Source organism: Phalacrocorax carbo, chromosome 17 (genome assembly GCF_963921805.1).
Source record: "Phalacrocorax carbo chromosome 17, bPhaCar2.1, whole genome shotgun sequence".
In the NCBI taxonomy this organism is placed as follows: domain Eukaryota; kingdom Metazoa; phylum Chordata; class Aves; order Suliformes; family Phalacrocoracidae; genus Phalacrocorax; species Phalacrocorax carbo.
In genome coordinates, this window is record NC_087529.1 from 1083279 (window position 1) to 1109007 (window position 25729).

At 53.4% G+C, this 25729-nt stretch overlaps 1 protein-coding gene and 1 long non-coding RNA gene across 2 annotated transcripts in view; one reads left to right on the forward strand and one right to left on the reverse strand.

The window, feature by feature from the left end:
• Nucleotides 1-24959, forward strand: part of LRRC75A (leucine rich repeat containing 75A) — a 91398-nt gene extending 66439 nt beyond the window's left edge. The window contains exon 4 of the mRNA XM_064467771.1: nucleotides 22707-24959. Within this exon, the coding sequence (XP_064323841.1) occupies nucleotides 22707-23292 (586 nt within the window). The 3' untranslated portion in view covers nucleotides 23293-24959. The remainder of the gene's footprint in view (nucleotides 1-22706) is intronic.
• Nucleotides 12828-25729, reverse strand: part of LOC135316072 (uncharacterized) — a 29256-nt gene continuing 16354 nt past the window's right edge. Inside the window, exons 2-3 of the long non-coding RNA XR_010375519.1 lie at nucleotides 17571-17746; nucleotides 12828-13657 (exon numbers count right to left, since the gene is read on the reverse strand). This is a non-coding gene — a long non-coding RNA (uncharacterized LOC135316072). The remainder of the gene's footprint in view (nucleotides 13658-17570; nucleotides 17747-25729) is intronic.

Here is a 25729-nt window from a genome sequence, read left to right on the forward strand (position 1 = left end):
CAGCCTGGCCAGGGCAGACCAGACTTTCCCCTGGAAATATTAAATCACCACCAAAAGCGCCTGGTGTCTGGTTGTCCCTCGGCGCCGTGCCAGCTGTTGGCCGTGCCGCAGGGAGTCTCTGGGCAGCAGGTCCTGCAGATCCGCTTGATGCAAAGGGGTGTCCCTGTGTGAGCACTGGGAGCAGTGAGGGTTAACCACGGGGACTGAGTAATCCTCCCGTAATAGAAGGGTGACTTAACGTGATGGGAAGACCTGGAGTGACACAGAAGTCAGAAGGGAGCTAAGATTTTGGGAAAGAGAGTGGAAAACAAGGGGAAGATGAACAAGACAAAAAAAAAAACCTCTCCCTTGGCTGCTGTCAGAGATGTGCCGCGTGATTTTGCAGCTCGAGGCTGTGACTGGTCTGCCCCGCACCGCGGCAGGGCTGCTCACCGCGAGCATCACCCTACCTGTAGCGCGTCTGCCCCCGATTATCTCACGGTATCTTTTTGCTTAGCCTTTCTCCTAAGTCACTGGCCTCGGACTGATCAAGCACTTCGCTCAGCCTTATTAATGAATTGCCCCAGTAACGAGAGCAAGGGCGGGATGAGGGGCGGTGTTAACGCCAGTATCGGACAGAGCCGGCTTGGCCCCGGCGGGCAAACCCCAGGGCAGCACCGGCACCGCGCGGCGCCGAGGGTGCCTGGCACGCAGGTACTGCCTCCAGCAGCGCCCTCGGTTCGGTCTGGCACGCACAGCGTCGGCCAACGTACACGAAAACCAGAGTAATTTCTATACTTTGGCAGAAGTGTTTGGAAACCGTTGCAACCCTGAAGAGGTCCGCATGGGAGGGGGCTGCCTTCCAGCGGCGCTGTGGCGGCTGGCTGATGCGGCTCTCGGCCACGAACGAGCAGGTTTGCTGTGGTTCAGGCATATGCCCCGGGGAAACAGGAAGGGAAAAAAAAAACTCTTTTGAGGTACCAGGAGACAATAAGGAGTCGGGAGAAACATCTGGATGTGGGTGATTTTACAGCGTGTCTCACAGGAGTGCGCTTTTCAACACCTCTGTCCTTCTCACCTCTATCTCCTTCATGGCCATGGGGCACGTCCTATATCCGCCAGTTTGTTCCCTTTGGCACATGTGTGACTGGAAGTACAGCATCTTCTGTATTTTTGCTCTCTGCTGGTCTCTGTGGCTTCAAGACTGCCTGCTCAGGGGCTGCTTTGTTTGTGGAGAGGCCATTTTCCAACACGGCTGATCCGGAGCAGCCTTCTGGGGCTGTTCCTTAGCATGCACCCAGGGAGCTGGCCAGAATTTCTTTGCTCCATGCTGGCACTCCGGCAGAAGGGTTTGAGCAAGTGGGACGGGCAGGTTAAGCCTGGGGTTAAATATGGCCAAGCCCCTTCCCAAAAAAGCGGGCGGTGCTGGCGAGCAGCGGTGCCTGCGCCCTGGCCCCTCGCGGCACCGGGCGGCCGCCCCATCCCCACCGGCTCCAGCCTGGCTGCCGGGGGTCGGCTTTTCCCTGGGAAACCGTCACCCTTCGAGGGCACCCTGCTGAGATGCAGCTATCTACAGCCGGGCGGGCATCGCAGCGCTCCTCCTTGCTATGTAGGAAAATCTGATGAATCTCTCTCAAAAAATGCTGTTTAACGTGAAGACATCCCATCTGGCGTGCCTGGCGTTTAGAGACTATCCAGAACTTTAGTGAACCACGTGGGAACAGCGTGTGGTGTTGGAGGGGAGGGGATGAATAGGCCAGCAATCATCCACTGCAGGTCAGCAGCGCAGGCTAAGCTGGGTGGGAAGAGGGGAAGGATTTCATCCAGTTGGAGAAAGATACACGTCTGCTGGATGAGAGAGGACTAAAAAACCAAGATAAGTCATTTTAAAGTCAATAATGTACAGCACTAAGCAGCTTTCGCTTTAAATAATGCTCTTTTAAGGCTAGTGGGGTATCAATACCGGGGTTAGGCTGTCCCTGGTGCGCACTTTACCCCTGAATCAGCGTGTGCGCGTCAGACGGGGAGGGACAGACCTGACGGTGCAGCGAGGACGCTTCCTCCAGCTAAGCAGCCAAACGAGCGTGCCATCGTTACAGCAAAGCTTCGGCATCGGCAAGTAGCAGGCTCGAAACAAACAGCAGCAGTTGCTTTTTCACCCGGCTCTCCCTGTCCGGTGATGCTGAAGGGCCCAAAAGCACGGGGAGGTCAGAAAGGGGTTAAGGACAGCTTCATCAGTGGCTGTTTAACACCGTAGTTTAGGCACAACCTCTGTCTCAGGAAGTCTAAAGCAGGGGAGGCTGTGAGGGTTTTCCGGGGAGGAGTAACTGAATAAAGCTCTGGATCCTTCACCGAGACATTAACTAACATCCAGACACAGGATCTGGACTTGGGAGACCTCGATGTGGCCCAGGGTGGTTATGCTTTTGCAGTGGTGCTTAGTGGCATTAGTGCCGTGCGGAGGTGAGATTTTCCAGGGTCTGCAGCATCCCGCCATTCAGTGAGCCCCGCAGGGGCTCGCCGCAGGCTGTAGCTCACCCAATGCCTCCCTGCCCTTCTCTCTTCATAGAAAAAAAACAGCGAACAAAGTGGGAGCACATTAGAGCAGCACAACGCGGTGACGGTGCTGGGCTGATCCTTCCTTGGCTTGGGCTTGCATCGCGTCCCCTGCACGGGCCGGGAGCCGAGCTCCCTTTCAAGGGAGAGCCCAGATACGGCCGGTGCTTGGTCCCGAGCTGCCCTTCCATCGCAGGGATTTTTCTGCCCTCTTCATCTGTCTTCAGCAGGGCAGACCCATTTCTCCTTGCTCCTGTGCTTTGGAGAGCCCTCAACAGTTGAAAGCACAGTCCTCAGAGGAAATCTGTGCAGAGGCTGACCTCAGGCAGGGTCCGGCCAGGGAGAAAAAGCCATTGAGATGCCTCACAGAGAGGAGAAGCCGCTCAAGCCCGGGGGGGTGCCCCTGCCAGGGACCCTCGACATGTCAGCACGCATCAGTCTGCACCAGATGACAGGGTGACTTGTCTTTCCCAGGGGAGGCCGAGAGAGGCTTGAAAGGAAAGCGCTACAGATTTTGTTGTTGAATTTAAAGAGTCAGAGACAGTGGAATGACCTTTGGTGTGATGAAGGCAGGACTAAACAGTGAGCAAACTAAATGCCTGTTGTGGGGGGAAAGGTGAAGCGCTGCAGTTCTCGGGGAGCGAATATTTGAGTGCTGCGATTAAGAAATAATTCTGCACCATGCTGGTCGTGGCAGCTAAAGCAGCTGCCATCCCGTTGGCTTGTTGCTGATATTCAGGGGGAGTTTGATTTCTGCTGCGCCTGCTGTAGCGAGAGCTCTCAGGTCTGCTCCCCACATTTGCTGGGAAACGTGGGCGTTTCACACACCCCGAAATGCGCCGGACAGGGAGGGTAAGCAGGTGGTTAAACCACCCATTTTGTTCTTCATTTCCACTGAGAGTTATCTGGCCACCAGATCGGCAGGTTTGGGGTGGAAACGAGTTATTTCTGCCGAATATTGCAGCAGCATCTGGAAGGTGGGACTGTTGCTGGGCACTGCCTGAAGCCTTCCCAGCCAGGGCTGTTTGCCGTGGGGCCCTATTTGTGCAACAGGGATGAAAGCAGTGGTTAAATTTCCCAGATGCTCAGCGAGTTGAAATCATCTGGCTGAAATCAGATGATACATCAGGCTGCTGCAGGCCAGCAGGCGATTCGTGGGCTGGCACGGCTGCGGAGAGCGTGGTGCTGTGACCTTACTGCCCAGGAGGGGTTTGCTGGGGCAACACACGGCTGCTCGTACCTGCTTAATAATAATATGCTTATTCAAGCCCTGAATAGGTCAGGCAGTTGGACTAGATGATCGTTGTAGGTCCCTTCCAACGGAAACTGTTCTGGTCTGGTCTAGTCTAGTCTAGTCTGTGCCATCCTATTGACATCTAATGGAGTTGGCTGAAGAAAGGTGCCTCCCAGCTCCCGCACTGAGGGTGTTTATAGCATGTTTGTGCTCTGCAGCCTCAAGCCTTAAGCTCCAGCCGCTGCCACCGGCACTGAAAAACCGCAGGAGGTAAGAGATCAGCCCCAAGGTTTGATGTACGGGGATGGTTTTCTGCTGACTCAGCACAGCTTCCTAAACAGCGTGGGGCTGAGCGAGCCATGGGCAACCAGAACCATGTTTTTCCTAAAATCTCCTGCATGTTGGCAGCAAGCATCGCTCTGCTGAAGCAAGGGAGTGGGGGGAAGCTGGGCATTCGCTTGCTGCGTTGGCTCTGGTGATAGTTGGACCGAAGAGATTTAGGGCAGATGACGTGGTGATTAAACAGGCCAAATCCCAGCACTGCATGTCCAGAAACGCCTTTTTGGCAGCTGGTGAGGAGGCACAGAGTGCTGCTGCTTGCAGAGGGCTCGTGGCCGTGGGGAGCGAGCACGGTGTCCTCGCTGTATCGGAAAGTACCGTGGCTGCCTCGGGACTCTCAGGACCTCGGGACACGGGTGTGCAAGCAGAGCATTAGGGGCTGAGCCTGAATTTGCAAGCTTTCAGCAAATCTGGGGAGAACAAAATGTAGGGCAGTGTGATGATGCAGCACTTGGAGCACGAGGGCCAGAGGCACTGGCTGCAAAGGAAGAGAGATCTGGTGCCGCGAGCGGTGGGATGAGCGTCTGTCTAATCTGAAGAAGCCAGCTCGATGTCTGGGGCTGCTGGTCGCTAGTGGGGGGAGCAGTCAGGTTTGGCCGTTGGGGAGAACGTGGCTCAGCAGCAAAGTCTGGTTCTGGCCTCTCGGATACGTGGGGCTGGAGCTGGTGTAAGCTGACTTGGAAATAGGGAGTTTGCTTCGGCCACCGAGAGCTTGCTGCTCGAGGCCGTGCCCCTTTGCTTACCAACGGTAAATGCCTCTTCAGAGGAATCTCTCCTGCCTGAAATAACTCCTGGCAGGGATGCTTTGAAAGAAGGCATCAGCCAGCATTGCTTTTGGCTGGGACGTGGGTTTGTGTGTCCCACAACAGCTGTAGAGCATCACTTGGGGTGGTCAGAGTCATGCCCTGCAGCGGGGCTCAATGCCCTTGGGTTGGTGTCTCCTGGTTTTGGGTGCTTTGCTGGGCAGCATTAGGGATCTCTGCAGCGTTACGGGGTGCAGGAAATGCAGACGTGTGGTTATCACCCCTGAGGCTGCCCATCAGTCGGACGAGACGCGCCGCAAATAGGGCTTCCCAGCTATGATCCAGGTTCCTGTCCTGCGTCGGTTCTGATCTCTGTTCCTGTGGTAGAGCTGACCTGCTAAACCTCTCGGCGCGTAACCGGCTGCTCCCTGGCTTCGCCCGTGTCATCCAGCATCAGCGCGTCCTGGCTCGCTCGGTTTGGCTCCCTCCTCTGCTCAGCTGCAGGGTAATTGCTGGTGAGCCAGGTATCATCTCGCGACCGTCACGTTGCTGATGGAGAGGTTATCCCTTCGAGCTACCTAACCGTGGCGAGGCTGCAGCTCCTTCCCGTGCGCCGGCCGAGCTGCCAGGCCAGCCCCCTCGCACCTTGCTCGGTCGGGAGTTGGCGTTAGCAAAGACCTACTTTTTAAGCTGCTGGAGCTGAACTGTGAATAATGCATGCATATTGAAATGCCACCCGGGTAAGTGCTACAGGGCAAGCTGTTGCCTTGGAAGGGGCTTCAGGTTTTCCATTGACTCACTCTGTAAAATGAGCCCTTACGCTGTTTGTTGCCCTCCGAAAGTCCTCTGCATTGCTCCAGAACGTTAAGCAATTAACCCAAAACGCAGAGTACCATTTTTTTTCCACACTGATGAATATGGACCCTGACAAATGCTTGAATTGCCTTTGCTGCTCCCTCGTTGCGCAAATGAACTGACAGCCAGAAGTACTAGAAAATACCCTGAAGTAAAAAAAGAAAGATCTGGCCGTGCGGCTGGGACGAGGTGCTGCACAGCAGCAGGACGTCCCTTCCTCCCTCCATGCTTTTCTGAGCTTGCTCACACTCTTGCTGCAGCCTTAAAAGCTTCAGGCAGTCACAGGCACTGCCTGCGACTTCAAACCTCCATTTCAAGCCACCCTCCTCCTCCTCTGCCTTCCTCTCCCCTCCTGCAACTAAGGGGTAACGCGGTAGTTTTCCTCCCCTTGGCGGGAACATCCATTCCGCCTCCGTGCACTTAGGTGCCTGTGGTCTCCTAAATATGTTTTCTAGTCCCGTGCCTGATTAGAAAAGGCCTTTGACTGTGAAAAGTGTGATTTTTAATTTTTTTAAAATAATTACTCCTCCACTTCCTCTGCTTCTGGGGGCAGTGGAAATTAGATTTGCTTTTGACACATGGCAGCGATTATTTAAATCTATCCTCACAACATGGGCTGCGGAGCTGGGAATCGACTAGTAGAAATTGTTATTAAATGAGGGAATCAGCTGGTGAAATAATTAATCCCCACACGCGCGCGCTTCCTCCCTGCCTTGGAAGTCCTCCAAACACCCTGTGATTATTTGTCTTGTCTAAAACAACGGCTGCCTTGGTCCCTTGTCAGCCGGTGAGGGGCAGTTTGCTGCCCTGCCCCGGGCCTGGTCCCCCGCCACCGCGCCACCTCTGTCGCTCCCCCAGGCAGCGATGCCCTTCTAATTACCCGCCCGCCCCGGCGTGGCCGTCACCCCCGGCTATATTTCCCAATTAGGAGAATCAGGCTTTATGACGAAGCGTTGATAGAGGCTTTTTAAATTTTTTCCCAAGCCCTTTCCCATCGCGCATCATTAGTGGTGGTAAATGAAGGTGTTCAGTGAGCTCATCCATCATTTTGGCTCGGGGCTCCGACTCGCTGGTGGGGCAAGTTTCCATCTCCCGTGCCCGCTGCTGCTCTCGTTGAAGGGCAATAATGCTTTAAAGGAGCGGTGCAAAGGAGGACGGCGATGGGGCGCTGGAGGCACCGCAGTTCCCTGCGGCCGCGGGGAGGAGCGGGGCTGGACCGAGGTTTTCAGCACAAAGGCTTTGGCCGGTGGCAGCTGGGCGTCAAGCGTTTCGAAGGGGCACTGAGGTGTGTTTGGGCTGGATCTGGGTTGTTTTTTCCCGTGTGCATCGCTGTTGGGCTGGCAGGAGTGGGAGAGCCCACGCGGGGAGGGTTGGACCAGAGAAGGCTGTGAGGAGATGCGAGGAGCGGGCTGCAGGTTGCAGCAGGACTGCAATGAAGCGTGCGAGCACACCGGCAGCCGGCACGGCTGGAGCTTTCCTGGCACGGGCTCCTGCATCTCCAGCCCAGCCTCTTGCAGCCCTGGTTGCTCCGGTTGCTCGTAACCAGGCGTTTCCATCTGTCCCCCGGGAGCCGGGCCCTGAGGTCCCCACTCACCCCGCGTCGGGGGGTCCCTTGGCGATGGAGAAAACAGCCCGCTTCGGCCACTGGCCGAGCATCCCGCCGGCACTCAGGAAAGTGCAGAAGGATCTTTTGCATCTCAAAAGGGGCTGGCTGGCACCTCCAGGAAAAGGGAGCCCAAACCGCAGAGTGCAGACCCTGCCCGTGTTCACTGCTCAGCTTTGGCTTTTGCATGTCTTGCCAACCCACGGCAGCCTGCGTTTTGACACATCCCCATCCGTGAGGAACGGGGCATTCAGCCCCGAGGCTGACCTCTCTTGGCTAGCAACGTGTAGCCCAGGGTGGCAATATGCTCTTCCAGGTGTTTCGCCCTCCCCTTGTCCAGGGTTAGCGTCAGACTGGGCAGCTGGGGGGGTTGGGAGGAAGCCACCCCCGTGTGCTGGCCTCCCTGCGTGCTCGCTGCCTCGTGACGGTCACGCCTCACCTTGCTGGTGGGGATGAGGATTGTTCCTCGGCAGCATCTTGGCTAAGAGAAATGCTCATTTGGAGTGAGCCCTCTCCTGCGACCCCCAGTTTAATCAGCTATTGGGTCATGCTGGCCTCTGAGTCCTAAAGCGTGGCTCGTCATCCCGAAGGGGATGAGCTGGAGACTTGGGGAAAAAAATAAATGTGTGTTCACATAATATGGACAAATTACTTGCCTCGGGAAGATTTGTTGTTGGGCTGATCCCTCCAGCGTCGCTCATTTCCCCTCTAATAGCCAGCTCGGAGCACAGCAGCACGAAACGTCATCGGTGGTGGGTACAGAAATCGGAGAAGAGGGAAAAACGGTTGCGTTCGGAAAGGTGAACGGGAGGGGGTGATCGATTCGTGGTTTTATTGATACAACTGATAACAGGGCCTGTCTTTTAGCAGAAAGGCAAGGAGGTTACACAGCCAGTCAGGGAACGTTCAGGGAAGGATTTTGTGGTTTTCCTGCTTGTCCGGCAGAATTGGCAGCGCTGTAGGGCCTCGGGGAGCTGGGCAGCACTGATGTTTTGCTGTAAAGAGCAGCATATCAAATGACTTTTCTGCTGTACCCAGCCGAAAGGCAGTCTTGGCAGGCAGCTTCACCTCCGCTATTAGCTCGGGTTTCATCTTTTTAGGGGAGATGAATGCTGAAATCCCCAACATTAGCGGGGAATTAACCTGCCAAAAGCAATGAAGTGCTGGGGGAAGAAGGTTTTTCTCTGGGCAGTTAAAGACATTCGTTGTTGCCTGTTCTCTTTTGCAGCCCCAGAAATGGTAGCGGCTGCTTTCTGCTGACCCTGGGCTCACGAAAAGGGTCTATTAAAATGAAATAGCTTTGTGAGCAGGTAGCAACGCTGCAAGAGCAACCGTGCCCAAGAGCAAAAGGAACGCATCGGATGCAAATAAAGCAGGTTCAACCCCCTGCTCCAGTGAGCAATTTTTTGCTGTAAAGAGAGGCGGACAGGAGTACTATTAAATCCTCTCATTGGAACAGAATATGAAAAAGCTACAAAAAAAGTCCCTTTTTCTTTTGAAGACATGAGCAGGGAATTAGTAGTGGATCAGGTTGTACACTGTTATTCCTCAGTTGATGAAAGCTGAGGTTACAATGGCCACTCTGTTCTGCTGTGCTGAGCGGGACCCGCTATTTTCTGTGCACGTTAATGTAAAGCAGATTGCATCTCCCGGCGCAGGGAGGACGCAAGGAAGCAGTCACACACCGGTCAAGTCTCATTAGCTTAACGCTGCCTAATGCCCAGGGGTCTCGTCCCTCCGTGAGTATCGTATGCCCCTGCAGGGGAACAGGACGGTGACAGCACAAGGGCTTTCCTGGCCAACATAATGTCTGTTTATTGAAAAACCACGCAGAACAGAACTTTTTTGCCTTGATAGATGTGCAAATTACAGTTCAAAACTGATAGCAAGGTCAAACATCAGGTGAAAGGCATTCAGCTTGGCTGTCTCAGTTTGCCCGTCTCCTCTTCATTTGGCAGCCGGTTACTTCTGCAGCCAAGACCTTCTCACAGAATCATAGAGGTTGGAAAAGACCTCTAAGGTCAAGTCCAACCCCCAACCCAACACCACCGTGTCTCCCAAACCGTGCCCTGAAGTGCCACGTCTACACGTCTTTTAAATACCCCCAGGGACGGTGACTCCCCCACCTCTCTGGGCAGCCTGTGCCAGGGCCTGACCGCCCTTTCAGTGAAGAAGCTTTTCCTAATATCCAACCTAAATCTCGCTGTGCAGCCCCTGCTGACATAAATGCCTGGGAGACCTGTGGTGTGTCGGTTGGGCGCTCGCCGTGAGAGCTGGGGGCTGTTCCCGTTCCTGGTAGACGTGGTTGGAGGGCACCAGCCCCATAGCGATGGGGCGGCTGCAGGCTTGGCCATCCTCCACCCTGGGTGGGCAAAGAGGTACATGTCCCCCCAAAAACTGTGTGAAATGTGTCCGCGGTCAGGCTGAAACCCAGGTGGGTGCTTTCCCTTTGCTCGACCTACGAGCGCATCAGGACCCGTGCCAGGATTCAAACCTGAGGGCTCTTTGGACACCAGAGGTGTTGGCCCAGCGGTGGGAAGGGCAGGGGTTTGGCTTGAAATGGACGATGTGCCAAGGATCGAGGGGACAAGGGGAAAACGAGGGGCGACATCAGCTCCTGGCCCTGGTGAAAGCGTCCTCGGGCAGCGACCTGGGGCCAGGCGGGCAGCTGCCTCGTGCTCTGGCTCTCACCAGGGCGGCACAGGCAACAGGGCACCTCTGCTTGCCTAAACCCTTCCAAATGTCGTCTGTGCTCCAATAAAATAAACAGTTTAGGGAAAGCGAAGCCCCAGGCACACACTTTGGCAGCTGATCGCTCCCTAATTGCAGGAAGAGCAGTTGGGAGAGGGTTTGTTTTTTCTTCTCTGCGCTGGTTTCTGATGAGAAAATTGGGCTGGAGGTTCAGAGTTGAAGCCTCTCTCCCCTCACCTCCCCCAGCAAAAATCCCGTTTTCTTCCACTTTGTGTTAATGGAATTCATTTTATTTCAAGGAACAGGAAACACAAATAGCCGCTACAAAGCGTGAGCCTCAAACCTTCAGCAAAAGCCTGTTCAGTTTGATATGTGCAGTGCTCTACAACCCTTTCCTGGACTTTTCTTTGTTGTTTGATAGCCCCAGGGCCAGGTTTGAGGGCTGGGAGAGGATTTTGGAGGGCAGGAGTAAACCGGAGCGATGACTCTCAGGCCGCCCTGCCTGTGTGAATTTCCCCCACCCCAAAGCTCCCCGGGCCCAGGAGGGGGACGGAGACGATTCACAACAGCCCCTCTCACCCGCAAATAGACAAGATGTGTCAAAACGCATTTCTTTGCCTCTGAAATCTGTGGCGCGGGGCAGCGAGAGGGAGCGGCCACGCTCTCCCGCCTCGCACCGGGGCTCACGTCCAGCCGGCTTGCGGGGTCGTGCCTGGGAACGCTGGGGCAAAGCGGTAACGAAAGCAAACGCAGAGGCCGAAATGAAGGATTTCAAGCAACCCTCCATCCTGGTTTTGCAGCAGGGGCTGGAGCCCCAGCCAGCCCTGCCCCATCCGTCCCTACGGGACTGCCGCCCCGCACCATCGCAGCCCCTTCCTCTGCCCCCCTTCTTTCCCTTTTTCCTCCTCTTCCTCTCAACTCTCTGGTTTGGAACTGTTTTAAACCTATTGGCAGCAAATTGTGCGTCTTCATGAGCAATTTACTAGTGATTTCTCTTCCTATGGCCTCTTTCCTTCGGACACTGAGGACTACAGCTCAGCTGGAAGGTCCTTTTCCCAGTGAAGCCAGAGCACATGAGCTTCCTTTCCCTCTGCAAAGACAATAGTTACTTGGGTATTTTTTTTATGTACTCAATCATAAAAATCCCTTCCCAAGCATCTTTTCAGCTTTTTTTTCCCCTGTGTTAGAATTTAAAGAAAACGTTTTATTTTTTTGCAAACTATTGTTTGTTATAATGCAAACTTGAACAATTTCTTATTCTGATCCAGTTCTCTTCCCGGAGGTCATTTACACAAGCAACAATCCCAACATGCTGTTTTCTTTTAAATTCTTGATTGTTTTTCTGTTGGCACTCGTGAAAGTGCCTTTTCTGCAAATGCATGTTATTAACGGGGCATCAGCTGCAGTTTCTTAGTACATTGGAGTTCATTGGAACATTCCAGCACCGTTCCTCTATAGGAAAATGCAGGTTTCTTAAGAGCAAAACGTATGATAGGAAGACATATACAAATACATTTCATTTTGGGGAGGATGGTGAAAGAAAAATGGAGTACTCCAACAGCAGAATATTTACAATATTTTGCAGTACATTAAACAGAGTTAAAATTATAGCAGAGCATTTTGATGGTTCCCAAATGCTTGTTTTTAGAATTTTGTTTAGCAGGAAATTAAAAACAAGTTGGTAAAAAATCGCTGTTCTTGTAACACATAAACGGTGGTTCTCATACAGAGAAAAAAACCGTCGCTTCACTAAATATTTGAATCCAGCCTCCTCGGCTCGGGACCGTGATGAGGAGCTGGCTGTGCAGCATGCAGATGAGAGCAGTTCTCCTGCTTAATTATCCCTACTGGAGATGTTTATCAAGTTGCTTCTTCGGATAACAGCACTTCATTTTCCAAGAAGCTTGTTGCTTTTAAAGGTTTAATTGGGTCCTTTCCCTAAACGCCACAGAGCTGCCTGGAGTCACGGCGCAGCGGCAGGGGAGGGCGCTTTGCTGACGGGCTGAGGCGCGGGGGCTGTCCTGGCCCCCCCCAGCTGTTCAGTCTGGGTTAACCTGCGCTCTGGGCCCTCCCCAGGGGTGCCGCTGCAGGGCCCCCCCAGTGCCGTTAGGTCACCCAATACCCCCCGGGCGCAGCCGCTTCTCCAGCAGCCGGGGCGTGAGCCCCAGCAATTGGACCCGCGTGGACTCGAGCGCCGGGGTAATGGGTCTGTGGCCTCCCCGTGGCCAGTGTTGGTGGGTCCATTTTACGTGGTTTGGACTGAAAACAAAAAACATTGCACTTTTTCCCCCCTCTTTTAAATCCATTTCAATAACTTGTTCACTGTGTCTGGTTCCTTTTTGTCTACTGATATTTTTCTCCTCGGCTTCCGAAGTCAGGGCAGTCTTTGCGCCTCCCGAAGTCCACGTGCCTGTGAAGGACAGTGCAGGAGCCATCCCTGCCCGCAGCTTTTGCCCGAGCTGCCTGACCTTCCTTCCCCTTGGTTTCCCTCCTCTTCCGTGCTAGCGCAAGATTGAGGCACATCAGCCTTAGAAAAGGACCAAACATCACATTGCCAAAACGCTTAATGCAAAGAAAATTTATGGCCTTTATTTCCCTTCCTCAGAAAGGTGCTCGAGGGTGGCATTAGAGGCGTTTTGGGAGCTGTTAAAGTAAATTAATCCACCCAGCCCCGAGCAGAGACTTTTCTGTGCTGCTTCGGTTCTCCGCTCTCTTCTGCGCTCTGTTTCTCCCCAAAGAGATGCTGCACCCAGAATGTCAGGGTCCTCCCCCCACATATTTGGATATTAGGGTGCTTAGGTGTGTTTAGAGCCGTATCTGGGCCTTCGAAGCCCGGGCGCAGGTCGCTCGGCTGGCGCGCCGTACCCAGCGGACGCGCGGAGAGCTGTGACACGAGCAGGGTGTCCGCCGGCGCGGTGACATCCCACCCTTCGCCACGCCAGGGAGCAGGCGGCCCCTGGCCCCTGGCCCCTGCCCCCGGCGGGGGGGAGCCCACCTGCAAGGTGCAGGTCCTGGGCTGCGTCCCTCCTGCTCTGGGTTTGGGGTGGTGTGATGGCTTTTGGGCGCCGAGGGCTGGGTGACACTGCTCTCTAGTGGATGGCTCTTCATCACACGGGTGGCGATGAAGGGGTCGAGGCTGATGGAAACGGCCAGCGCTCATCCAGGAATAAAATCTACTTTTTCTCGTTATTTGTATCGCAAGCATTTAGAATTTAATACATGTCCATGGAGACATTGCATAGGCATGAAGTAATGTAGCAAGGAAATATAAATCAAAGATGCTTGACTTTATCTCACCACGAGGGGAAGGATTTACCGATCAAGATCTTTCTGAAGCCAACGGTCCTTCCACTGCAACGCTGGGGCTGAAGCCACGGGACCCACGTCATTCTCCTGGTGCAGGGGATGCTCTTGGGTGCAGAGGATTTACTCTTCCCATTAAACACCCCGTGCATTCACCAAGCCTTGTGCCTGGAACAGGGGAGGAACAGGCCTGTGTAGCTTGGTGTGGAGCCAAGGGAAATGCAGTGGGATTTGGAAAGGCGTATAAACAACGAGCTATTCCTGGAGCAGCCCGTGCACTTGGGCACGCAGAGGAGGTATTGCTGCAGGCATCACACACGCAGCGACCAGCAGCGTGCGACGCTGGGGATGGTGCTGAAAGAGGAAAATTAAGAGAAGATTTTAGCATTCCTTCCAGGTGCGTGCTTAACAAGATGCTTAAAAATTGCCCCGCTGGATCTTAGAAACAGCCCAGTGTTCGGGCTTGCGACGGCAGTAGGCGGTCCTGTTTGTTAGGGGCTGTGCCTCCCGCAAAGCATTCCCAGCAGCCACAATTATTTCATAAATAGCCATAATAAAGTTAATTTTGGTGTCACACGTCAGGGCCAAAATCCGGAGCAGAGCCCCAGGCGAGGCGCGGCAGGCTGAGCGATCTGCCCGTCCTGCCCCCCAGCTCCCAGGGCACGCGCTGGAGGAGCCGCCTGGGCGTCGGAGCGCGGGGGGAGGCACTCAGCAACGGGGGTGTCTAGACCTCATGACGTGAAAACTGCCAACCTTAGCAGGACTGGGAAGGCTCTTGGAGCAAGAAGAGACCAAAATAACTAATCCCCACCGGTGCTTTCCCTCTTAACAGTCAAGGCCTAGGAATTTCTTATGGGTAAGCTCTAAAGGGGCTTTAAAGTTACATATTTATATATTTTAAAAGCCTCTTTACCCTGAATGTCTCTAAGGAGAGGAGTGAAATCTTTCCGAGCTATTCATTTGTAAAGGCAGTGAAAAACAGACACTTCAAACTACACTGTTAATAAACCTTTCTGTGGCCGTAAACAAGGCGCTAAGCCAGCTAATGCCTAATCACACCAGCGCACACGCACGCGCTGAAGTGCTCGCGAGCAGAGCTTAAGCTTGACGTAAAAGGTGGGCACGAGCGCGTGCCTCCGAATTTTGGAGGATTTGGCAAATCCAGTTCTGATCTGGGCTCTGCCTACATTATTTTTGGATTTCGGATTTCATCTTGTGTGTTGTGATGAGTGCTGGGTTTTGTTTTTTTAAAATAAAATCAAAGCAAAAGAAAAAAGGAAAGCGTTCGACCAGGCAGCATTACAAAGCTGGTAAAAGGAGGGGTTTTTTTAACTTAACTTGGGAAATCCAGCCCTTTCCTTGCGGCTGGCCTAAGTACAAGCATTTTTGCTGTCCGACTGCAACACCCCTCCCTAGTTTAAATAAGGAGCAACTGCAAAACACACATACACAGGCACATGCGTGTACATTTTTATATCACCACCCCCCTGGCCTAGCCTTTGGCCCACCATTTCAGGGTCTCACGGCCACTGCTGGTCAGCAGCAGGCTGCTAACTTAGGACCAACCCATCCGCCCTTGTCCAGGCTCCTGGTGATGAAGCAAAAGGGCCTCATGTTGGGAAATTGTACAATTTCTACAATTACACTTCAGGACATAGAACTAGCCTTTTTTTGTTTGGTTGGGGTTTTTTTTACCCCCCAAAATCCTAACATTTTTTTGTTAGGCTGTTCTCAGCCACAGCAGTGCCGTGGCTGCTCTGGACCTCCCACAAAGCCCTTGATCTGAGACATCCCGCGGCTGAAGTTGGAGGTTAACTTGAGCCCTGTGTACACACGCCTTCCTTTTATCCACTGGGAGTTTAGTCTTCCAGCATCAGTGGGTGTCCCTCAGCTCATGCATCGCGACAAAGGAGGCGCAGTCTATTCTTATCATCTCTTGTTTTAGTCACCATTATTGCATATACGTTACATATATAATATGTAATGTTATTATAGAGACCTCAGTCATCGTCCTCATTTAAGCTAAATAATTATCTTTTCCTGGCTCCGTTCCCCCTTTGAGGCTGGGGGAGCTTAACCCTTCCGTCAGCTGATTCCGAACAGAGGACATGCATTTGTTTGTGTTCCTTCCCGCCGTTTCCAAAACATCTATTCCAGGGTTTGACAGCCATCATTTGAAGCAGGAGTAGGGACTTCGAAAAAGCTATTTAATACTTAACTTTGATACCACTAGTATTTCAGGACAAGTCTTTTGTCTCAAGACGTTACCTTTTTTCCTGGTGATTCATTGTGCTCAATCATTTTGGGCTGGCATTTTTCATAAACAGTTTTCTCACCAGTGAGACATACATTTTGTACTGTAGGTCTTCGCGCTATGGGGCTGCCTCGTCGTCATTTTTCTTGAGCTATTCCTTTGCCCGCCCAGGAAGTGGCTCAATAGCCCGGTTGTACTTTAATTTCTGCGGCGTTTTAGAGAAATGGCATGAATTTAAATCAAGAGGAAATCCCTTTCTTTTAATGCTCTTTGAGCTAAACATCAATATTCTTGTTCATGGGAACATTTTCTGGGCTGATGCAATACTTCCTGCAGAAGAGCTTTCATTTCAGCATACATGTATATAAATCAGCGTCCTGCCAACGCGTTGGCGGGGTTCAGGCACGGTTGTACACCCAATCCTATCGTTACATTGGTCAAAACCCCCATATACGGTTTCCAGCTGGGAAAAAAAAAACCAAACTGTGTCTTCCCCTATGGAATATCCTCATAAAATGTGAGGATGAGCCCAAGTGGGTGTAACTGATCCTCCACTAAAGCTCGAGGGATTTTTTTTTAATGGCAAGAACTTCCTACAGAGATTTGGGGCCGTTCTGTGGCAAAGTTTATGGCAGGGATAAAAGTTTTTACAGCTGTTTGTTAACATAATATCCTCCTCCTTTCCATGAGATGGTTCAGAATATCCCCAGAACTGCTTTTATTAAATCATGTTTGGGGTTGGTTGGTTTGTTTCCCGGGGGACAGGTTGAGCGCAGGCTGCTGCAGAGCAGCAAGCCCTCCCCCGCACGAGCACGGGGCTGCTCTGACCCAGCCAGTTAGAGTTCCTCTGCCCTTGGTGTAGACTGCAGATCTTCAGGGTGAAAAGGCTATTGGTACAAGGTAACCAATCCGTTTCAGTCGGCGTCAGCTAAATCCCTTGCACGGGGAAAAGGATAGAGCCCTAGCGAGCAATTCCCTGTTACTTGCTGGCAGAAATTGTATGCATACTCCAAGGAAAAACCCAAATGTGAAGCAATATTGAAAGCAGCTCAAAACAACAAAAAAAGAGCCCTTAAGTTATCCCCCTTCCCCCTTTGTTACCTTCTTGGTTTTGCTTAATGAAAGCCACACCAGACGTCCCACAAGAAGGTATATGAAGGCAGGCGGGCAGCATCGCTCCATGCAGGGGATTTCCGCGCTGGATAAAACAAGGTTCAAGCCCTGAATGCTTAGGTTAGTCGTGCTTTTAAATGGTTAGCACTTATTCACAGGGATGCTACGTGCTTTATTTGACAGCGAGATCCCGCTATAACCAGCTTTGGTGCTCAAAGACTGCAAGGCAAGTGTAATTTTAGGGCTTTTTTGGATGGGAAGAGCTGGTTACGGAGGCATCGCCCTGGCCCCAGCCTCGCTACACCTCGCTCACCAGAGCTGCTTCCAGAGAATGATGCGGTGGTACCTGTGAGAGAGAAGTAGCTGCCAACATATGAACATCCTTTTTTTTAATATATAATAAATATACTATTTCGTTGTTTTCTTTCCCAGCGTTGCCAAAAAATCACCAGTTGCGAACCGTGTCACATCGTTAGCAGCTGTCTGCCTGCCCACATACAGGTTAAATGAGGCCTTGTAAAGGGATAAGTACAGCTCTTGCTAAATTACCGCAGCGGGGGGTGCGTGAGGTTCCAGCTCACCCAGCAAACCACCAACTGTGGCTAAGAGAAGGGCCACCGCGGCAGTGAAACGGGTCCCCACGGCCCAGGAGCGGGTAGTGAGACTCCAGATGTGCCGAGCACCAGGACGTTACTGCCGTACCCTCCGGAGCTTGGCAAAACATCAGTAGTTTGGTACCCTTTTTTTTTTTTTAAAAATCCCTCTTGTTCTCCTGCTACCGAGGTGTGCTCAAGGACTGACCCACCGCCGAGGTAAGTTATTGCTACCAGAGCTTCCAGAGCTGTTTGCTCTTAGAAATTTTGAGCTAATTTCTCATGTTAAATAAGCTTTAGGACTAACCTAACACTGTTAAAGGGAGGCCCCAACTCTTTGGATGAATGAAGCTTGGACTCAGCCTGGCAGTTTTGATTTGAAACACATTCCCGTGGCAGAGCAGCTCAGGGTCTCGCCTAAGGCAAAGGGGATTGACGTCTCTGGCTGGTGTGGGCTGGGTGGCTGCTTGCCTACAGCTGCACCTGCATGAAAAACAAAGACCAAGTCAGTGACTGCCCTGGCTTAGCCTGAGCAGCCTGGGCTACCGCAGCGAGCCTTTGCCCTCTTGCAAAGCCAGGCTTGCCGCTGATGGCCGGGGAAGGGGATGAGGGAGTAAGCCCAAGCTCTGCCCCTTCCTCCAGCCCCCTTGCACAGCCCAGCTCACAGAGTGGCGTAAATTCAATAACCATTAGCCATCACGCCCTGCTCCGCTTTGCAACACATTTAGCTTTACGGTGATGTAGAGGGGTGTAGCAGATGCATCCCAGCTCCGCCGCGCCTCGTGGCTGAGCGGAGCCTAGATGGGAAAGGGCTGATTGCACCAAGGCACCAAAATTTAAAAAAAGATTTAAAATTATAGAAATTGTCTGGCCAGCCTTTATGCTCAGCAGCCTGCATGAATAATCTTTCCCAGGGCAAACCAGCAACTGAAACATGCAGAAAATAATAAGTGGTAGCAGCCGCTCTCATTAGCTTCTCTTCCCACCCCAACCCAGCCGTTGGCTGATGTGGGTAATAAGTCACAGGCACATGCTTAATGATCCAAGATTTGTTTTTTTAAAAAAAAGGGCTTCTAATCAGATTTGTGTGCTTTTGAATGGGCCTAAATCACAGGTCCAGAGCCTGCTGTGGGTGATTATAGGCTGGGGCGTCTGTTTACTGGTAAAGCCCCAGCCCACTTAGCACACAGTAAAAGCGGCGGCTCATCCAGCAGGCTGGTGTGGTTTCTTCAGCTCACAGCTCTCTTGCTAGGATGCCAGAAGCAAGTGCATAGATAGGCGCACCCAGCTGTGCCTATGGTTCCCACTGGATTGCCTGTGCCCATGCAGGAATGCTGTGTTTTAACCCAAAAATCCCACTCGGCCACGTGGGACCCCGCAGGGGCTCTGTGCGAGGGCTGCGGTTTGTATCGGCTAAAGCTGTTCCCGCAAAGCCAGAGGAACGACTCTCCTGGAGTTCATCTGCGCTGGAGAAGCGAAACCACATATAAATCAGTAATACATCCATAAAATCCCAGCATGCTGCCACGCTCTGGTTTCTCTGCCCCGATGCAGTGTGCAGAGGAACTGGCGTTCCCTCTGCCGCCAGGTGTTTTGGGTTTGCTCCTGTAGATCTTGTCCCTCCTGCGGTCACCCAGCTCCTCGGAGTCCGACCTGACCGTGCTGGATACGTCCCTTTTCTCCTGATTTCTATTCCTGAGACCCCAGGATGGAGCGTTTTCTCCCCCCACCAATGGACAAGGTGTTTCTCACGACCTGGCACGGCCTCGTGGGTAGGGCTACATGTCAAACTAAGAAACAGGTGCTCTTTCTGCAAGATATCCCAGATGTTTGTCGTTCTCCCCATCTCCCATGGCTTCCTGTCGAGGCCGGCTGGGTTGGCTGTGCAGTGAAGAGCTCCCACAGCCCAGGGCCTGCCCCAGCCTGTGGCACAAGCGTGGTCACAGCAGGTAACGCTGGCTGAGCTGCCCTGGCTCGCTGGCCCGACGCCGTAGCCCAACGCTTTCTTTATGCCAGGGCTGCAGGCAGGATGGTGGATCAAAATTACCCCCAGGTCTCCTGGGTACTTAGAATGAGAAGGTTAAGACATCAATCACTCGTCTTAATGGTGGTAAAGAAACTGGCCAGCTGCTGCACAAACCCGCGTTCGTACGGACAAGACGTTAGTTCCTGCGGCTGCCGTTTGGGGAGTGCCATTCGAGCGGTTTGGGGGAAGGCTCGCGCTCTTCCTCGATCCTGCGGGGCCCCTCCTGGTGTGTCCCCTCGCTCCAGCCCTCGGCAATGTGCCCCCGCAGCAGCGACCGCAGGCAGGGCAAGCTCCTCTCGTCAGACACAAAATCCTTGACTAACACACACAGAGCAGCTGAGTGGCTTCTGGGCATGAAGATTGGCGGGGAATCGATTGCCTTAAGGAGACCTTAACGTCGCGTAGCCTAGTTCGGGGGAAATTCAGTCATTTTGCTCGCAGAACAACGGGCAGGCGCCTTTCTGTTAGAGCAGGAGGGAGCCTGTAAAGGGCTCGGGGAGCCTCAGCTAACAAAACCAAGTTGGGTTCTTTGCTGTGGGGTGTTGCCGTGAAACGGCCGCGATCCGAGCGCCGGCTGATGACCGAGGCCTTTTGCAGAGCTGCCGCGTCCAGCTCCAGCGCCGGTACCTGCTCTAGCTGAGGCGGCGATGCCAAATCACCGCCCTTTCTGCCACGGTGCAGGATCAGGAAGCCACGGCTTACGTGCAGATTGCAACTGGGAAGAGAGCTTGTTTGCCTAGTGTTTAGCCAAGCCTCTAGATGGAAGTTGACTTTAATCCCAGTGCTTATCTGCATCCATTTCTTCCTTCTAATCAGCTCTTCAAAGGAGGAGTAAGAACAAAGTACTGCTAAACAGACCGTGGAGCATAATCCAGCATCACCAAGGGAACTCTAAAAGAGCTCTTTCCCCCTTCCCAGCCTCCCCATCACAACCTGTTTGGGATTTGTGTGATGGTTCTGGTCTAAAAACAGCACCCAGGAGTTTGCCAGCGCTCACCTGGGCCATAGCCAGCTCTCCACAGCCAACCTGTGGCCACGGGCGCTCGGTACGTGGCTTTTGTGACAGTCAAGAGAGCAGAAGAGCAGCTCTGGGTTTGGAGACGCTTAACCGGAACACAACCTATGGCCACGGACCTTTGGCGTAACACTTTCATTTTTCCCCTTGGCTGAAATAACAGCCTCTGGGCAGCCAGCGCTCATGGGCGCCTTGGCTAAAGCACGCCCAGAGGAGCGAGCCGAGCAGCATCTTGGCCCCGAGTCCGCCGCAGCATCACATTAGCTGTCCGACAGCATAACCCCACGTGCAGGTGCAGGTGCTTTCCCAACCAGCGCACACGCAGGACGTCAGGGCGGCCCCGCCACGGCTTCGTCGGTACTTGCTGCTAAAACAGACCTAAGTCCTGTTAAGCTAGCGGCCTCTCTGCGTGCATCAGCTGCATCGCCCCACCAAACAAGGTGGTCATTTGGACATCACTGCCCGTTGACTCAAAGGTGGGCAGCTAATACGCCACGGGGCTGCAACAGCGAGACAACAAGGCACTGCTACTAGCGCCGTGCCCTTGGCAGAGCAGACCTGCCTGGCAGACCGTCACCCGTACAGGCACGATTCCTTGTGCAGCCCCCGTGCCCCCAGCCCTTACTGCCCTCCTGACGCCTACAGCCGGTCAGGCAAACCGAGCGCTTCGCTCCCGGCCGCGCACACGCACGGCACGTGCCACCCCCCGCGGCACGGCCCCGGCTGCCGCTGGGCTGAGCCGGGGGGCTGCGCTCCCTGGCCCGGTCCTGGCACCTCGCCACACGCTGGCTTGGCGCAAACGCTTTCCCTGTAGGTTGCAGCAACTTCAGCTTTCCTGTGATTAGTTAGGAAAGCTATTCTGGCGATGGTGATTTTTGAAAGTGCACACGCCCATGCATTTTTGGGGGTGTTTATTTCCATAGGAACCACAGGAATTCCACTCCTCCTTGGCTTGCAGGTCTCCAGTACATCAAGCGGCCGTGGCAAACTCGTACCCCAGTGGTGACCACGGGCATGATCAGTCAACAGTAAAATGCTTTGGTACTTGCAAATAACCCTCATTTCCTTCCACCTTGCCGCTATTCCGTTATTCCCCCAAAGTCTAGCGGGGCGGTCACACCGCCTTGCAAGCTTGTCTCTGTGTGTGTCTTATTTACAAATTAAAGCTCAGCAACATTTACAGCTGTTTAGCTGTGTTACTTCTGTAACTCCTCAGGGGAAAGCCCAGGGCTTGCCAGCTGCCTGCATCCACCCCCAGATCACAGACCGCACACCGCTTGCGGCGCACGCCGTGGGGCGAGCCGTAAAACAGCGTGCCGTGCAAGGCAAATGTCGACCAAGGTGCCTTGGCACTGGCGCAGACACACTTGAGCGCCGGTGCAGTGGAGGCGGAGAGCATTGCTAGTACTGGTTTGCATTTTCAGCTAGAAAAACCAGCAGGTGCTGGGCAGTCCCCGGCTCGGGCTGTACGGAAAGGCGAAGGCATTTCTGCAGCTGGCTGGTTTGGCGTGAGGCTACCACGTGTGCCGCCGCAGCAGGCGAGACGTGAGCTCGCCGAGCTGACATGAGCAATTAGCATGCATGAGGCTCCTTCCACCTCCTAATTCACTCAGAATAATTCATTAGCAAAAAGTCCTCAGCAGCACTACTCTGCTGACAGGTCCTCATTGTAGATCTGTTCTTTGATTTGCTTTAGAAGAGATATTGATCTGTGAAATGCCAGTCTAGCTCATGCTAATGGGTCTGTAGGGCCATTGTGAGGATTTATTTATTTAGCTAAGGATTTCTCCGTGGTGCTCAGCAACTTGGCACCTAGACGGAAGGGACATACTAGGTCAAACACCCTGGAAATAGTAGCTCAAATCACCCAACCCTGGAGGTGTCTATCGTACATTTGCTGTCTTGGGCATGTGTAAGACCCCATTCTGACTTGGGGGGTCTCAGTTTCCCACCCACACACCCAAGAGGACAAACGTGGCTTCCTGCTCACAGATCTTCACAGGCCGCAGCGTGAGAAGTGTTACACCAGCAATTCCTGGCCATCTAAGCAAGGGCTTCCTCATCCTTTTCTGCACCTTTAAAAGCAGCAGCTAGCCTCTTTATTCCAAGGTTTTGCAGTGCCTGTAGGCAAGAACTCTGCAGTCTTTCTGAATTAATGGGTTTTGAATATGGTCTCCGTGTTTCTGGTCCTCTTCTATCAACAAACAGGGTTGAAACATCTCTCTGCCCCCCAGCTGCACGGACACACTCGTGGCCTCTCCAGATGAGGTGCTTAGCCCCATTTGAATAGCCTACCTAAAAATCTGATGGTCTTGCCCCCGCTGAGAGTGGCCAGGGAGCCCAAAATGAGGCCACCAAGCGTGATCCCACATTAACGTCCCTCTCCTTTTCTTTCCCTGCAGCTTGAAAGCTGTCCTGATGGGGAAGCCTCAGGACAACACAGTGGACTTGTCGGGCATCCCGCTGACACTGAAGGACTTGGACCGCATCACGTCCTACCTCCAGCACAGCTCGGAGCACATCGACACAGTGGAGCTGTGCTTCACGGAGCTGACGGACGACATGCTGCTGCAGCTGCTGCCCGTGCTCTGCGTGCTGCCCCACCTCACCACCCTCTCCCTCAACGGCAACCGGCTCACCAAAGCCATCCTACGGGACCTCACCGAAACCCTGAAGGACCCCAAGAAGTTCCCCAGCGTCACCTGGATCGACCTTGGCAACAACGTGGACATCTTCTCCTTGCCACAACCCTTCTTGGTCAGCCTAAAGAGACGATGCCCAAAGCAAGGCAACTTGCCAACCATTCTGGAGTTCGGCGAGGGCCAGGTGAGCGATTTGGAGAGCCAAGACGGCCTGGCCGCGAGCCAGGAGGACCTGCAAGCCGGACCAGGCAAGACTGACAGCATAGGCTTGCAGCAGACGGACAGAACAGTCGAGGCTGGGGAGCGCCCCAGCCCAGAGCAAGGTGCCGCGGCACCGCAGACATGATGTCCGGCTCCGTGGCTCTTGGGTGGGCGCGCTGAGCACGGATGACTTGAAACCAGGGCCTCAGCGTTGGAGGGCCTGGCGGAGGCTCGATTCACACAGTGGGATGCTTCAGGAGTCCGGACTGATGCCTTCCTCCCGTACGATGAATGTCAACTTTTTTCTTTTCAAAGAACACATAAAGGTGATCGTGTTGAATATTTGTATTTTTACAAAAGCTGGCCAGGTATTTTTAAACATTAGTGATGTGCTATGCTTTTTTAGCCTCTCAAAAATGCATCTCCAAGGTGGTGTAGTACGAGGCCCTTAGAAAAGCACAAAAGGGGAGAAGAAAGGTGGCCAGCCTTTGCAGGGAAGGGCTCCCTGTCCTTAGCGCTGGATCCAGCCGGACCCTAGCTGCTCTCCCACACGCGATGGGCAGAGAGCAGTCACCCCAGCGAGGCCTGCCGCCGAGACAAACCTTAAATCCTTTCCAGTCCTGACTTCAGGAGCTGCTGATGAATAGCACAGCCGCTGAGATGCAACAGAAGTCTGATCACACAATAACCGGGGTGTTTCTCGTAACAGCACGAGCCAGCCCGAAGGGAGAGCTTTGCTTTCCCGGTGCGGAGCTGAACCCCAGCCTGCAGCATGCCTGGACACCACCCTGCCCTCCAGCCTTACCGAAGTCGGGCTGGCACTTGTGCCTGCCTAGTATTTATTCAGATGTAAAATCCAGTTTCCCACCAGCCGTGCTGCTGTAATAACTCCAGAGCTTTTCATGTGGTACCTGGAGCTCGCACCAGCGATGCTGGGAGTGCGTGTTTGGTCCATTTTGGGGAGTAATCTGCAAAATCTGGAGCCGGGGCTCAGCTCAGGTCGATTGCTGTTGCTGACAAAAGAGACCACAATAATGAAGGTTTATAAAAGAAAAAAATAATCCTGGGACTCCTCCCTGTATCGCTGCCACTGAGGGCTGGGCGGACTCAGCCAGCTGGAGCGTTAAAGCCTCAGAGAGGCTGTTGGGTCACCTGGCTGTGGCCATTGCCCCCCCGGACCAGAAGTGCTTTGTTTCTAAAACGTGGGTTTGGTTTTGATTTTATTTTTGACGGAAACTGGATCACCCCAGAGCAGCAGCGCTGGAACATGCACCTTGGCTTTTGAACCAGAATTTCATTTGATCCCAAACCCGGGGGAGGGCAGGAAAGTGTGGGAGGCTTCCCCTCCCTTGGGTCCAAAGGAGCAGACGTGACTCCCTTTGCCAGGCCGGAGCCCCTTTCTGTCTGTTCAAAGCCCTTCCCCGACCAGCTTGACAGCATCGCTTCCCTGGCTCACGGCGGCGACTCGCTGGCTTTGCGGCTTCTGGGTGCAAACACAGTCAGACTTTGGTCGTGCCTTTGGCTCTGTTCTTTTAACATCACGGCACCAGGAAGCTTTTTCCAGAGGGGCTTCACGCTGTTGGTGGTTGTTTCTCCCCCATACGCAAGTAGATGACTTAGAAGAAACTCTGCTACTCGTTTTAATCCATTTGGCAACATTCAGTATGATTTGCATGTATCCAAGCCTTTTTTCCTTTTTTTAAATGCTAACTCTTTCCAACAGGCATGAAAAAACTTTGCAGTGAATAAACTGTTCTGTTTGAAATAAAGGAGATATCTGTAATCAAAATAAATGACCATGTTTAATAAAGACCCAGCATTGAATTTTTCCTCTGTACCGGCTGAACGCCCAGCTGGCAACCCAGAGCCCCCAGCGAAACAGGAGCAGAGGAGAAAGCAGTGCTAGGCGCTGCAGGCCTGGCTTCTCCAGGGTGGCTTTTTTAAAGGGTCGCTGGCTGGAGAAATAAATAGCCCAGTTTATGGGCTGGATTCTGCAGGGTGGGCACAAGGTGGACACAGACGCATCATAAAAGCATCTGTTAAATTTTAAATGTCACCAATGTGCAAAACTACCACGGGAGAGAGGACTACTGAGACCGGCTCCCCAGGGCGCTCATCGCCAGCGTCACGGCCTCGGTGCCCTGAAGGCAATGGCTTTTTGTTTGCAGCAAGGACTGTTTGCGTGATGTTTGTTCCAGCACCCGAACCACGGCAGGGGCTCGCGCAGGACACGGCAGCCAGCGTGCTGGTGAGAGCTGGTTTGTCCTAACCCACGGGAGCCCTTCCCTGCAGCGCTCGGGGACTGCTGCTACCATTAGTACCGCTTTAATGGGGTACCTTTAGCAGAGGCATAAATTAAGCAAGACGTGCTACACCAGGTTGGCCGGGTCTCAGCTGCATCCCTCACCATCAGGGGGGTGGTTGCACTTCTCCCCCTCCCCAGGAGCCACGTGCAGGGGTCTCCTTGCCTGGGGCAGGCTGCAGGACGGAGCCTATGGCACGTATGTTTTGGCCGTATGCAAAGGGTGACAGGCAGCACGTAGAGCCTGTGCCTACACCCAGGGCAGGCGATGAGACACGGG